General features: G+C 40.7%; 1 protein-coding gene across 1 annotated transcript in view; it reads left to right on the plus strand.

Moving 5' to 3' along the window:
• ERI3 (ERI1 exoribonuclease family member 3) overlaps positions 1-16,019 on the plus strand; it is a 320,745-nt gene that overhangs the window by 69,875 nt on the left and 234,851 nt on the right. Inside the window, exon 4 of the mRNA XM_070745043.1 lies at positions 3,873-3,932. Within this exon, the coding sequence (XP_070601144.1) occupies positions 3,873-3,932 (60 nt within the window). The remainder of the gene's footprint in view (positions 1-3,872; positions 3,933-16,019) is intronic.

Below are 16,019 nucleotides of genomic sequence, written 5' to 3' on the forward strand. Positions count from 1 at the left end.
GGAGAAAGGTTTGGCGCCAAACACGCTAAAACGCCAGGTCGCAGCGCTTGCCACCATTATAAAGCGGGACGATGGGGGACCTTTAACTAGTCACCCTTGGATTAAGGATTTTCTCAGAGGGGCTACCAACACGCATCCCCCTCCTGTTCGTCGTTTTCCCACATGGGACTTGACCTTGGTCCTTCAGGCCCTCACGGGACCACCGTTTGAACCGTTGAGAACTGTTCCATTGCGTTACCTTTCCTTTAAGACGGCCTTTTTGGTGGCAGTCACCTCGGCAAGGCGGGTTTCCGAACTGTCCGCCCTGTCGGTCAGATCAGACTTGTGTCAATTTTATCCAGACAGAGTTTGTTTACGTCTGGACCCCACCTTTCTTCCAAAGATTAACACTCATTTTCACAGGGCTCTAGAGCTGGTGTTACCGGATTTCTGTGCTCATGGTACTCACCCTTTAGAGCTTAAATGGCACAAGATAGACGTACGCAGAGCACTGAAGCTTTACATCAGGCGTACCGGCAGTTCACGCAAGACTGAGGCTTTGTTTGTTTCGTTTAGTGCTAGCAAACTGGGCCTCAAGGTATCTTCTAATACTATCAGCCAGTGGGTGAGACTATGTATAGTTGAGGCATACAAGGCGAGCGCAAGGACTCCACCGAGTGGTATACAGGCTCATTCGACAAGGAGTGCGGCTTCTTCGGCAGCTTGGGCGTCTCAAGCTCCCCTTGAAGATATCTGCAGAGCCGCGGCCTGGAGTTCACCCACAACCTTTATTCGCCATTACAAATTGGACACCTTCGCTTCAGCTGAGGCTGCTTTTGGCAGACGGGTACTCCAGAAGGTGTGCGGGGAGGTACCACCCATGGTTCACAATTTCCCTCCCTGAACCTTGGACCTTGGGTATATCCCATGCTGGACTCTCCTTCCAGGAGGCATGGGAGAAGAACCGTTGTACCTACCTGAACGGTCTTCTCGATGCCCTGGAAGGAGAGTCCATACCCTCCCGAAGAACCATGGGAGTTTTTGGTTTGATGATACTGTTTCTTATGTTATTATGGTTGTTAATAAAATTCATTACCTTTACATCTTTTCGTTTTTTAAAACTGGGTACTTGGGGCAGCAAGGGGGCGGTACCTAATTATTATTTATTTATGTTAATTTGAAACTCAGTCCTACCAATAAGACTTGAGCTAAACCCATGCTGGACTCTCCTTCCAGGGCATCGAGAAGACCGTTCAGGTAGGTACAACGGTTCGTTCCAGCCAAGGATTTAAATCAAGGGTGTCCAACTCACATTGTCACGGTGGCATCCCTTGATGCATTGGGACGTCCCCCCTTTGCTAAACCATGCGTGGGCGTGGGCAGCGCATGACGCATCTGCCCTGCGGGTCAGGAGTTTAACAGCCCTGATCTAAACGTAAGCTTTAAGTGAAAGAAATTTGCTCATCCATCTGATTTGCAAAGTTCTATTCTCATCAGCTACAACAATTAATTATATTCTGTTTGTGTTTAAAAACTCCAGTACTGTAAACAAAACGAAATACAGTGATCCCCCGCTCGTTGCGAGGGTTCCGTTCCAGGACCCCCCGCAACGAGCGGGTTTTCGCGAAGTAGCGCTGCGGAAGTAAAAACACCATCTGCGCATGTGCAGATGGTGTTTTTAACTTCCGCAGCGCTAGCGAGGAGCCGAAGATTGGGGGCGGCGCGGCTGTTTTAAAACGTCGCCGCCGGCATGGGGGGCTTCCTAGCAGCCCCCCAAACCCGGGTTGGGGGTCCGGGGGGTGCTGGCAAGCCCCCCATGCCGGCGGCGACGTTTTAAAACAGCCGCGCCGCCCCCAATCTTCAGCTCCTCGCTAGCGGGCTTTCGAGATGAGTCCTGAAGCGAATTCGCTTCAGGACTCAGCTCGAAAGCGGCGAGAGCTAGCGCCCAGCCCCGTGACATTCACTTTCCTGCCGCCCGCAGCCGAGTGATCCTGGGCTCCTTCGCAACCTCGGAGAGCTTCCTGGGCATGAAAGCTCACGAAAACCAGGAAGCTCTCTGAGGTTGCGAAGGAGCCCACGATCACTCGGCTGCAGGCGGGAGGAAGGCGAATGCCACGGGGCTGGGCTCGGTTCCGTCCTCGGCTCCCCTCCTACCAGCCCCGCCGCGGAAGGCTCCATTCTGTTCCCTGAATGGAGACCGCCGGCCGCTCAATCGGGCCGGCAGGGAACAGAATGGAGCGTTCCGCGGCGGGGCTGATAAGGGGGGGGGAGCCGAGCCCAGCCCCGTGACATTCGCTTTCCTGCCACCCGCAGCCGAGTGATCCTGGGCTCGTTCGCAACCTCGGAGAGCTTCCTGGGCATGAAAGCTCACGAAAACCAGGAAGCTCTCTGAGGTTGCGAAGGAGCCCACGATCACTCGGCTGCAGGCGGGAGGAAGGCGAATGCCACGGGGCTGGGCTCGGTTCCGTCCTCGGCTCCCCTCCTACCAGCCCCGCCGCGGAAGGCTCCATTCTGTTCCCTGAATGGAGACCGCCGGCCGCTCAATCGGGCCGGCAGGGAACAGAATGGAGCGTTCCGCGGCGGGGCTGATAAGGGGGGGGAGCCGAGCCCAGCCCCGTGACATTCGCTTTCCTGCCACCCGCAGCCGAGTGATCCTGGGCTCCTTCGCAACCTCGGAGAGCTTCCTGGGCCTGAAAGCTCACGAAAACCAGGAAGCTCTCTGAGGTTGCGAAGGAGCCCACGATCACTCGGCTGCAGGCGGGAGGAAGGCGAATGCCACGGGGCTGGGCTCGGTTATCCCCTCGGCTCCCCTCCTACCAGCCCCGCCACGGAAGGCTCCATTTTGTTCCCTGAATCACTTTGAATCCAGCAGCTTCTGCTGGATACGGGCGGTGGGTGGGACGAGCGGTGAGGAAGCCAGGGGCTGTGGCAGCTCGCCCCCCCCATCGCCCGTATCCAACAGAAGCGGCGGGATTCAAAGTGCTGGGGTGGGGTGGGGTGTCCCGACAGCCCCCCACCCCAGCACTTTGAATCCAGCAGCTTCTGCTGGATACGGGCGGTGGGTGGGACGAGCGGTGCGGAAGCCAGGGGTGTGGCAGCTCGCCCCCCCCATCGCCCGTATCCAGCAGAAGCGGCGGGATTCAAAGGGATTCAAGGCTAACTTCTGCGCTTGGCTTGAGGACTCAGCTGGGAAGCGGCACGGGTGTTTTAAAAGGTCTCCGCCGGCATGGGGGGCTTCCTACCCCCCCCGAACCCCCAACCCGGGTTTGGGGGGGTGCTAAGAAGCCCCCCATGCCGGCGGAGACCTTTTAAAACACCCGTGCCGCTTCCCAACTGAGTCCCGAAGCCAAACGAACCCGGGTGGCCGGGCGAGCAGCGAGCAAATGGCGGGTGGCCGGGCGAAGGGCGGGCGAACGGAGGGCGAGCGGGTGCTGGGGGGGGCTTCTCGCCCTCCCGCCAGCAAGAGGGGAAAGACCCAGGGAAGCCGCCCAGCAGCTGATCTGCCCGGCGGGGAACACCATCTACGCATGTGTGGCCATAGGAAAAAAGGGCGCACATGCGCAGATGGTGTTTTTACTTCCGGGTTGAAAAATCGCGATGTAGCCCATTCGCAATGGTCGGGGACGCAATAACCGGGGGATCACTGTGTAGCATTTATTTACTGGTGTGTATTCTTCCTTGTCTTTGTTGTTTGCCCTTTGATGTTTTCTGTATAGTGTTTTAGCATTAGTATTTTTATTTTTTATTTTTTATTTATTTTATTTATTGGATTTGTATGCCCCCCCTTTAAAAGGGTAACAAAAAAAGGGAGATGGGGTGAAAGTGAGCTATTCTTTTTCTATGGCTATTTAGTTTTCCACTAATATGTGTTTTCTGTCTTTCTTTTGTTTTAGCTGACTGGAATTATTCAGGCCATGGTGGATGGACAGCCTAGTCTCCAGCAAGTGCTTGAGGTAAGCAGAATAACCTTTCGTTCCTGACCCTTGATCCTATTTCTCCCTTCCCCCCTTCTTCTTCTTCTTGTGTATTGAACCACATAATTTGACTATGATTACAGCTTCATTAGAATAACATTTGCTGTCACATCAGTGACATGCTGTTGTGAATATTGAACCATTGATCTGTCATTTCCAGCTGTTCGTGTCAAAGATGTTTGACTCTTGCCAAAACCCATGAGGAGATATATGTAGGGGGAATTCTTATACTGACGACGGTCCTGCGGTGTTATGTTAAGAATACTGCATGGAGGATAATAGATAATATTAAATATTTAGTAATAAACCATTTTATATAATGGGGCATAATCTTAATAATGCCATTCGCTTTATGTGGCAGTCACAGCATTTAAAGCTTAATTAGCTGAAAGTATTTTAACAATCAATAGCTTTTGGTGTTTGGTCTCTGTGAATGGAATTTCAAGAGATGAATCCTACTTGATTATAGTGTGTTGCTTTGCTCTCTTCAGGATTTGGGCCTAATAGTTCTTGATCAAAATAATTGCAACCACAGCTGCATCAGGAAATCTGATTAAAGGGTGAAGTTGCATTCTCTTGCTTCAGTGATGATATGGAATTGCTTGGTAAAGGGAGAAAAAAACAGCTGGGTATCCTGAATGACATTCAGTAGTGAGCCTGCCATGCTACTCCATTGAGAACTGTTTCAGCTAATTCTGGGAGAAGGCCTCTCTTTTATCTTCTCATTAATAGGGGGACTTAATAGTTTATTCACAACCCAAGGGATCACATTCCTTTATCAGAGCCACGAACAAAGACTGAGAGGACCCTGCCTCCTGTTAATTTAGTTAGTACTGATGCTGCTATATAGCTTGCTTGCTTACTTGCTTGCTTGCTTGCTTGCTTTATCTATCTATCTATCTATCTATCTATCTATCTATCTATCTATCTATCTATCTATCTATCTATCTATCTATCTATCTATTTATTAGATTTGTATGCCGCCCCTCTCCGAAGACTTAATATAGGACAGAGACAGGACTTAGGCATTTTTGCCAACATGGAATGAATATATTTTTACTGTTATATGGCAGGGCAAAACACCACTGTATTATGATGACAATTGAAAATTTAAGCTTTAAGACTTGTGGACATCAGATCCCAGAATTCCTCCTCTAGTTATACTAGCTCAGGAATGGGAGTTGAAGTCCACAAGTCTTAAACTTGCCAAGTTTGAATACCTTTGCATCCCTAACCCAGGGCTCTTCAAACTTGACAGCTTTAAGACTAGTGGACTTCAACTCCCTGAATTTCTCTTCCAGTCATGCTAGATGGGGTAATTAGAAGGCAAAAACACCCCGTCTTTGTGAAAAATGGCCCATTTTTGCCCTTTTTTTAGAAAAAAAAAAGAAAACAAGAAAATAATGCTTGTAACAAACATAAACTCTTGATGCTTGAGAAAGCAGTAAGAGGACTGGGATAATAAGTGGTCAGCTCATTTAGATTTCTCGGAGAAAATTTTGAAAGTGCTAGAGTATGGGAAACTACTGACCACAAGAAATAAAAAAGTGGTGACACCTCTGAATGAAATTTGAAATCGGACTGAGTCTGCCAAAATTCAAAACCTTTTTTCTTTTGGATCTGAGAACTGTGGTGTTAAAATCATGGAGGAAATTGGTTATGAAGAGTTTGTTGATTTTTTAAAATAACTTCTTAATGATCTCAGAAGATCTTTGGGAATTAAAGTACATGAGAAAGGAAAGAATGAAGCACATGTAGAAAAAAATGGAGCAGGTAACCGAAAAAGAAAAGAAGACTGATGAAAATGATGATGAAAAGGGAAAGAATATTGATAATGAAATATTGATTAATGACTATGCTGGTGAATATATTGAAACTTACAATGATTCCACTAGGGTTTACAGTGATAAAAGAGAAAATGATACAAAAAATGATCATGTCCAGATTGATGATGATGATTTTGCGATGTATAAGGTTACAAAAGGTTTGGGGAAAAATAGATATATACAGAAACAGACTTAAGAAGGAGAAAAAGATTGTGGGGAAAGAGAAGTTTTTGGTATAAAGGTAAAAGAAAGAATGGTAAGAAACTTAAATTTTAAAAAAAGATAAATAAGAAGATCAAGAAAGGCAAAGAAGCAATATGGCTTAAAATTAAAAGGCAAGAGAAAGAATAACTATCTTGGTAAATTAATTGGTAGAAATCCCAGAGAACAAAATTAGATTTATATTTTTTCTTTTTTCTTTTCTTTTAAAAGCAATACTATTTCAGTAAACTATGCCTGGAATAAAGTGTCCTATATAAACAAATAATTAATGAATGATTGATTAAAATGTATAATCATGTATTTTATTGTAATATTTTAATATAGGAAAGTATATGGATTTAGGTTTGGATTGATGGGAACAAAAATAAAAAACTTTTTGCAAAACAAAAAAAAAAAGCAATAGAAAAGAAATTTTAGGCCAGAAGTGGGCTAAATGGTTTTGGTTTGGAATCCAGATTTTGGTTTTACATACAGTTGAAACTCGAAAAATTATAATATTGTGCAAAAATTCATTTATTCCAGTAATGCATCTTAAAGGGTGAAAATATATGAGAGAGACTCATTACATGTAAGGCAAGATAGTTTAAACTGTGATTTGTCATAATTGTGATGATTATGGCATACAGCTCATGAAAACCCCAAATCCACAATCTCAGAAAATTAGAATATTACATGCAAAATCATCAATAAAACAAGGATTGTACATAGAACAATATCAGACCTCTGAAAAGTATAAGCATGCATATGGTTTGGCCCCCTTTTGCAGCATTTACTGCCTCAATGCGGCGGGGCATGCTGAGGTGTTATGGAAGACCAGGATGCTTCAATAGCGGCCTTCATCTCTTCTGCATTGTTTGATCTCATGTCTCCATCTTTCCCTTGACAATGCCCCATAGATTCTCTATGGGCTTCAGTTTCCTGACCAATCAATCACAGTAAACCCACGGACATTGAACCAGGTTTTGCTGCTTTTGGCAGTGTGGGCAAGTGCCAAGTCCTGCTGGAAAATGAAGTCAGCCTTCCCATAAAGTTTGTCTATGGACGGAAGCGTGAAGTGCTCCAAAAACTTCTGGTAGGTGGCTGTGTTGACCCTGGACTTAATGACATACAGTGGACCAATCAACACAGACTGTGGAAACTTTTGCATCTCATTTGGAAACCAAGGACCCAGAGTATGGAGGAAGAATGGAGAGGCAACACACTGAAAGGTGCTTGAAGTCCTGTGTGAAGTTTCCACAGTCTGTGTTGATTTGGGGAGCCATGTCGTCTTCTGGTGTTGGTCCACTGTGCAGATTCTCTCTTTGAAGTGCTGTGGTGGGGCAGCTTGCCCTTTTCAGCTCCGGTTGCCAGAAGCATCATCATCTCTCCTCCGCATTGCGAGTGGTGGTGATTGATCCATGTGGCTTTGCAGAGGACACAGTGGTGCTCCGTTTCTCCTCTTTTGTGCCTAATTGACTGAGGCTTCAGTTTCAGAAGGCTAGAAAGATCCATGTGAACACTTAGAAACCGTGTTGCCAGTTTTGTGCTATTCTGTTTACTTAACATTGTTTTTTTGATTCATGATTTTCTGACTGTGCCTCTTACATTGTTGTAAGACTTAAGGCATGGAAAAGTTTGGATGTATTTCCAAAGGCAAATTTCAGATAGTTCAAAAAGGCATCCGATACTAGTGACTGGGGGTTTGAATTATCTCAATATCTGCTGGGGAATTCCCTGCCAAGTGTAGTCTTTTCAAGAAATTTCTGGTTTGATAGTTAATTTCTTCAAAGGTGGTAGATGGAGGAAGCTCTAAGATAAATTAGCTATCCTAGACTTATCCTAACCAATAGGGAAGAATTAATAGATAAAGTGAGAATAGTCGGAACTTTGGAGAAAATGGCTATACAATTCTGCAGTTATTAACTGAAGGAACAATAAAGATGAGAATAATCAATATCATTTGGAGTTCAAGAAAGCAGATTCAGAGTATATAGAGTAGGATTCCATGGCAGCAGAAGTTAATGGGTAAAGGTTGTTCAAGGTGGACGGGAGAAACTAAAACACAACCACAAATATTTTCAAAGAGGAAAAAAATACAGGACACTAGAAGATAACCACATAGAACACTTAATGAAGATCTGAAAATATAAATGGATGTACTGTATATAAGAGGTGGAAAGTGAGACAGGTCATGTGTAAAAAGGAAATAGAGACAGCCCTGACTGATAATGAGTAGAGGTTAACAAAAAGATATCCTTCAGTAGTGTTTAAAATAAAAGGAACTAGAGAAAAACAGAATGACGATTGCTTAATGGAGATGGACAAAAGGTTAGCAGATAATTAAGATCGGATACTTAACTCTTATTTTTGCTTAGTCTTCTCTAAGATAAAAAAAATTATTATACTAGGCAATTGTGAATAACTTGTTGAAAGAGCAGGATTGCAGCTTTGGCTTGATAGATACATAATATACTGTACATGCTATAAGGTACCAAAAAGAGAAACAGGATTCAGAGAGTTTACAGACAATCCAATACAGTGTTCCCTCACTTTTTGCAGGGGATGCGTTCCAAGACCGCCCGTGAAAGTCGAATTTCTGCGAAGTAGAGATGCGGAAGTAAATACACTACTTTTAGCTATTAACAGTATCACAAGCCTTCCCTTAACACTTTAAACCCCTAAATTACAATTTCCCATTTCCTTAGCAACCATTTAGATTATTACTCACCATATTTATTAATTAAAGTTTATTAAAAAATATTTATTAAAGGCGGACAAAAGTTTGGCGATGACATATGATGTCATCCGGCGGGAAAAACCGTGGTATAGGGGAAAAAACCACGAAGTATTTTTTTAATTAATATTTTTGAAAAACCGTGGCATAGACTTTTCGTGAAGTTCGAACCCGCGAAAATCGAGGGAACACTGTATTCATACATGAACAAAATCATAGTATTATAATGAAGTAATTGATCTGTACCTTGACAAAATGTACATTGCTAAAAGCCAGTATGGAATATCAAGTACATATCTTTTCAAACTAATTTTACGTTATTAAAAAGTATTTCATTAATTGCCGTAGTTTCTTATGTTGTGAGAATGCTGTGAACACACTATATCTTGATCAAAACACCCCATGACACTGTGATGAGCAAATACCACTGGATGGCAGTAGTTAGATGAGCTCAAATTGTCTTGAAAGCAGTAGTCAAAGAGTGCTCATCAACAGTTAAGATCGCAGTCAAGCATCCAACTCTTTTTCCAAAGGCCTCAGTTCCTATAGTGAAGAAATTGGTGAAATGGCTTATTAACAAAACAAGGAACCTTGGAGATCATCTAATCAAAACCCCTGCTAAAGCAGGATATCTTATACAGTTTCAGGTAGATGGCTGTCTAGTCTCTTCTTAAAAGCCTCCAGCGATGGAGCACCTGCAATTTCTGAAGACAAGCTGGTTAACTGTCCTCATTGTTAGAAAATTTCTCCTTAGTTTTAGGTTGCTTCTTTCCTTGATTAGTTTCCACCCATTATTTCTTGTCTTCTCGTGCTTTGGAATATAGTTTGACCCTCTCTTCTTTGTGGCAGCCCCTTATTGGAACACTGCTATTATGTTACCCTACTAATTTTTATAGAATAGAATAGAATTCTTTATTAGCCAAGTATGATTGGACACAGAAGGAATTTGTTTTTGATGCATATGCTCTCAGTGCACATAAAAGAAAATATACATTTGTCAAGAATCATGACGTACAACACTTAATGATTGTTATAGGATTCAAATAAGCAACCAGGAAACAATATTAATATAAATCATAGAAACATAGAAGATTGACCGCAGAAAAAGACCTCGGGGTCCATCTAGTCTGCCCTTATACTATTTCCTGTATTTTATCTTAGGATGGATGGATGTTTATCCCAGTCATATGTTTAAATTCAGTTACTGTGGATTTACCAACCACGTCTGCTGGAAATTTGTTCCAAGCATCTACTACTTCTTCAGTAAAATAATATTTTCTCACGTTACTTCTAATCTTTCCCCCAACTAACCTCAGATTGTGCCCCCTTGTTCTTGTGTTCACTTTCCTATTAAGGGCAGGAGTTGAAACAATTTATGTCCAGGATGCGAGGCTATATATTAGATTAGACATACTCAATTCTTGCAACCATTCATATATTTTGGCCTCCAGGCCCTTAGCCACCTTTGTTGCTCTTTTCTGCACTCTTTCTAGAGTCTCAACATTATTTTTAACAATATGGTGACCAAAACTGGATGAAGTATTCCAAGGGTGATCTTATTTGCCTTGAAACTGAACCAAGAGAGACACCTGCCCCCTGGGATCCGTGTGGTCAGACTTTTTACATTATTGCACTTTCTTGATTTTACTTGTTTTCTTTATCATCGTTGCTTAATACTCAAGTTGAAGACAAGAATCCATTTCTTTTTTTTAGAAGTCCTTAATTCTTGCAGTGAATGAATTGATAGGATGGAACAGACTTTTGGTCTAGATATTAATAAGCTTTTCAAACTTATACTTAATATACCAGTTATTTCAAGATACTAGCACTTCATCAGTCCTAAAATAAAACACTTTCAAGAAGAAATAGGATATCATACTTTTGGAAGACACTAATTTATATCAATTGATTCCTTGTAAATCGACGAGAATCTTTATAATGTAAAATAAAGATACTTTTATCTTCATTATAGTGGAGATATTACCAATTTCTACTATCAGAAACCTTTTGCGTCTTTGGACCAAGAAGGCAGAAAATCTGACAGTCTCAGATGCAGTTTATAATCTTCAGAAATTATCTCCATATACAGTGTTGTACTGCAACTCTCAAGCAAAATAGTTTCTTTTGTGAGAAGATATTTCCATTCCTTCTAATTTTTCAGAGAACAAAAGACAAATAGTCCATGTTTTTCAAATAGAAGCAGTAGGTTTTGCCAAGTAGGAATTAAATATGGTTCGTTATGCAACTGACTTGGCAGGCAAAGTTACAACATCTTCTGCTGCCTTGCATTATTATGCCTAGCTCTGCTGCACTGGAATGACATTAGAGGCCAAATCCAGAATTGAAAATCTTCCATTTGATGAGGATGGATTATTCTGCAGTAACAACCATTGACAACTGGAACATGGCTAAGGTGGTTTGTAAAACCACGTGCAAATGGGGGTTGCACTAAAACTGCTTTGTCCCATCCAATCATTGTACACAGTTCTGCTCATGCATTAACCAAAGTCTAATCAATCTCTCAAATACCATTTCATGCTCGGGGATTGCTGCTAGTTATTTGGAGTGCCTAAAACACAGCCCAGCACATATCTATAAGCCTAGAGACTCCAAATAGTATCTCTGATCTTGAGGGTTCTTGATGGTGTTTGGGATTTGCCTTGCTTTTAAGATGTGTGGACTTCTGTTACAACCTTTGAGTTTCATTAACCATTTTCCAGTATTATCATACGGAATTCATAGTAAACCAGCCTGTTGTTTCTAGATTCAGACTAAATGCTGGAGAAAACTTTTCAATAATTCCCAAGGCCTCTTACCAGCTCTAACCATTAGATTCTCTTTCATTTGCTAGCTATCTTAGCAAAGTTTGGATAAATACTTGTAGGCTTGCTTTCATTTCTATTTCTGCCCTGAGCAAAGGGTTGAACTTCATGGTCTAAATAATATCATCCAATTCAATGCAATTTTAAGAGATTTAGCTATCTTGTAAAACTGTAGGTATTGCTTGTATTTTAGGATGTAAAGATGGAGCTATGCTTCCTCTGAATATATTGAATTAAAATTTGCATTATTTCTGGATTTAATCTTGAGGACGATTATCCAAGTTTTCATGACGCTAAAGAGTTCATTTCCACAGTTAAGGCTAGTAATAATTCCATTGTTTCATTGTAAAATGGAGCAAAATTCACTTAACAAATGTTACACTTGGAAACAAAAATTTGGGCTGAATTGTGATCGTAAGTAACTATCTGTATTGCAGATATACTGTATCTAATATATTTGCAAATCAGGCTATTGACTGAGCCTATGAAGCATGTGACCAATATTATTAATATAGCTGCTCGGGTTACTGGTCTGTCTATAGACAAAGGTCAAGGTCCTATACATTTTTGGACTTGGTCATATGAGAAACCTTACTGTTCTTCCCAAACTTAAGAAATCTATCTGGATTCTTAACTCATTGGAGGAACAACCTCTGAAGATGTGAGAATGAAACTTTTTGGGCTGCTCCAATGAAGGTCATCCCTTTTGCTACCTGGAAAAATATGTTTTCAATTAGACAGAAATATGGTGAACAGGTTGCTGACTTCTTTTTTAGTATTTCCAACCATATTGTTTGGAAACATGCAGCATAGACCTTCATCCTGCAGTAGATAGATAATGTGTGCATGCGTCGGATGGACTAGACGCACCAAGGGAAAGCTCCCCCATATGAAGAAGAAAAAATAAAAGTTAACCCTTAACTACCCTCTCTAGCTTACTAAAAGTGGATTGAGAGGAGAGTGAACTGGATAAACTGTCGAAAAACTTCACCAGAAGGAGTTAAAAGTTGAAGTAAACAACTCTTTTTGACGCGGTTGGGTGAAGAAGTAAGAACAAAGCGAAGATGGCGTCTGCTGTGGAGCTGGAGGAGAAGATGGACTCGCTGCTTAAAGGTTTTGCTGACATGGGCAAATTGCTCCAAGAGATGAAAAAAGATTTATCGGCACTGGGAACCGGAATGGCGGAACTGAAACAACAAACAAAAACTCAAGATCAAAGGATTGGAAAACTGGAAGCGGGGAAATCTCGCCAGGAAATTCGTATCATTAATCTTGAAGATAGACAGCGTCGTGCTAACATACGCTTGAGAGGCTTCCCCAAAGATTTTTGGGGGGGGCAAACAACTTATTCAAGAAATCCACCAGTGGTTCTTTGAGAACAAAGTTACATGTGAGTTGCAAGAATTTGAAAGAGCGCATTGGGCTTTTGGTCCTCGCAGGGGTGATTCAAAAGACATTGTTATCAGATTTCTTTCAGAAAGAAGAGCTACAGAGATTTTTAAAGAACTCAAACAGATTTTAAACTTACGCTACAAAGCCTTTCCAATACGTGTTTTAAAAGATTTATCTGCCGAGACTCTCAAGATGAGGAACCAGATGAGAGAGATTTCTTCTCAGCTGTATGAAAATGGGATAAAATTTTCTTGGAGATATCCTGCCACCATTATTGTGTTTAAAGATACTAAATTTTTCCAGGCAAAGTCATTAGAAGAAGGAAGGAAGATGCTTTTACAATTGGGATTAAATCCAGAGGAAGCAATGCAGATCCAGGCACCGATCGACCAGCCTGACGCAGCAGAACATTTTCGCGAGCCAGAACAAACCAAGGAGGAGAAGATTGCCGAACTTCAAAGAGAATTGGCCTCACTGCAATCGGAGAAGCGTGATCAGCCTCGTGTGACCAGACAGAAGAAAAAATAATAAACTGAACTGAGTTGTCGTGCTAATATGGTATTAAGTTTTTCAACTAATTAACTTCTTTTTTTCCATACTTTTGTACTTCTTGTTGGGGGTTCACGTTAGTTAAGAAAGGGAAAGGAGGGAAGGAGGGGGGAATCTTTTATTGTTTTGTAAAATGGGGGAGAAGGGAGGGCTTTCAGAGGGAACGTAGATCTAAGAGTGCCTCTCAGTAACGGAAGATTTTTTTTCCGTTGCCTTCCCCTGTGGGAGGGTCAGGGGAGGGGCACAGGGTGGGGATTCTTTGGGAAAATAAACAATTCTCCGGTAGGCTCTGTTTTGTTGAAAGAGGAAATGCATTTAGTTTATGCAGATGGGTGATCTAAGCCTTCTATCTCTCAATGTAAATGGTCTTTCATCACAGAAGAAGCGATGTAGAATCATGAAGCTGGCTAAAGACTGTTATGCAGATATTTTATTCTTGTCGGAGACCCACAAGGGAAGGGAAAAAACAAACAAATTAGTAAAAAATATTGAATGGGAAAAAACTTATCATTCGAAAGGAACGAATAAATCCAGAGGGGTGGCTATAATGGTTCATAGAAGAGTGGATTTTCAGTTAAGCAATATTAAGAGAGACAAGGATGGTAGAATGTTATTTATTAAGGGGAAAATAAGAAATAATCTAGTAACTTTAGCGGTTATTTATGCCCCTAACGTAAATGCAAAACAATTTATAATAAATGTAAAACGGAAATTAGATAACTTTGCGGAAGGTATAGTGGTTTTAGCAGGTGATTTTAATTTGGAACTAACAACAGGGAAGGGGGATAAGAAAAAGTTACATTTAAATAAAATTAATATGATGGACCTCCATCAAAATGTGGTTAAAAGAGACACTTTCTATTCTGCTAGACATAATAAATTTAGTTGTATAGATTATATGTTAATTAATAAAACAGATAAGGTTAAGTTGAAGAAAGCGGAAGTGAAAGCCATATGGCTATCAGATCATGCTCCTATGTTAGTTGTGTTAGAAATAGGGATTTCTAACAAACAAAGAATTTGGAGGTATAACCCCATTGTCTCTGCAAATGAGGAGAGCAGAACTAAATTACAAAAGGAACTCAATGGATTTTTTAGTATTAATGCAACAGGCGAGGTTAAAGAAACAATAGTCTGGGATACACATAAAGCAGTGATGAGAGGTAATTGCATTAGTAAGGAAGCTTTCCTTAGGAAATCCTGGAATGTTAAGAGGAATAATCTATTAAAAGAGATAGAATCAATCCAAGAAACTTTAAAAATTACAAGAAACAGAGAATGGAATTTATTACTATCATTTAAGAAAAAGCAATTGCAATTACTTGATGAGGAAAATTGGAATAAAATGAAGATGATTATGAAACATAGAATTAGTAGCTGGAATAAGAAATCCATGAAGCAAATGGTATATTATTTAAAAAAAAGAAAAGAGAAATCTGTTATCTCTGCTTTAAAAGATAAGGATGGTCTAATAAAACGTAATACTGTAGAAATGGAAAAAATAATGAGAGACTTTTATGGGGAATTATATAAAAAAGAGTATGTTGTTTCACAAACTTCAGAGGTTAAAAAGCAATTAAAGAAAGAGGACAGTCAAATGTTAAATGCAAAAATTACAAGTGAGGAGATATCTAGAGTTATTAAGGGATTGAAACCTGCTAAAGCTCCTGGTCCAGATGGTTTTACAGCTGAATATTATAAAGTGTATATGAACGAATTATTACCGTATATGGAGAAATTGTTCAATAATGTAATGGAAACTTTTGAAACTCCACAAACGTGGAAAATGTCAGAAATTATAACAGTCCCAAAACCAGATCGTGATTTAATGGATCCTAGTTCCTATCGCCCTATTAGCTTGTTAAATCAGGACTATAAAATATTTATGAAAATATTGGCAAATAGGGTGGAGAATATATTACCAAAAATAATTGGAGAAGATCAATATGGATTTGTGAAAGGAAGGAAAATCTTTGAACCAATAAGAAACGTGATTAATGTTCTACATCATGCTACCAGTACCAAAAGGAAATTAAGCATTTTAAAATTAGATGTTTATAAGGCCTTTGATAAAGTTAATCATGAATACCTATTTCAACTATGTAAAGATTTAAATATGGGAAATAAATTTTGTAAAGTTATAGAAACAATATATAAGGATAATGTAGCTCAAATTAGAGTAAATGGCAATAGAACAGAAATGATTAAAATTCAAAATGGAACTAAACAGGGATGCCCATTATCCCCAATGCTATTTGCATTAGCAATTGAGACCTTAGCAAATAAAATTAGAAATGATAAGGAATGGAGAGGCTATCAAATAGGGGAACTTGAATTGAAATTAAACTTATTTGCAGATGATGCTATAGTAATGTCTCAAACCCCAATTGAAATGATGAAAAAAATAATGATATTACTTCAAGAATTTAAAGATCAATCTGGGCTCAAGGTTAATATAGAAAAGTCAGAGATAATATGCTTAAATACTGGCCCCAAAGAGCAAATTGAAATTCAAAAAATTTCAGGATTGAAACTAGGTTGT

The sequence above is a fragment of the Erythrolamprus reginae genome, chromosome 3 (assembly GCF_031021105.1).
Source record: "Erythrolamprus reginae isolate rEryReg1 chromosome 3, rEryReg1.hap1, whole genome shotgun sequence".
NCBI lineage: Eukaryota > Metazoa > Chordata > Lepidosauria > Squamata > Dipsadidae > Erythrolamprus > Erythrolamprus reginae.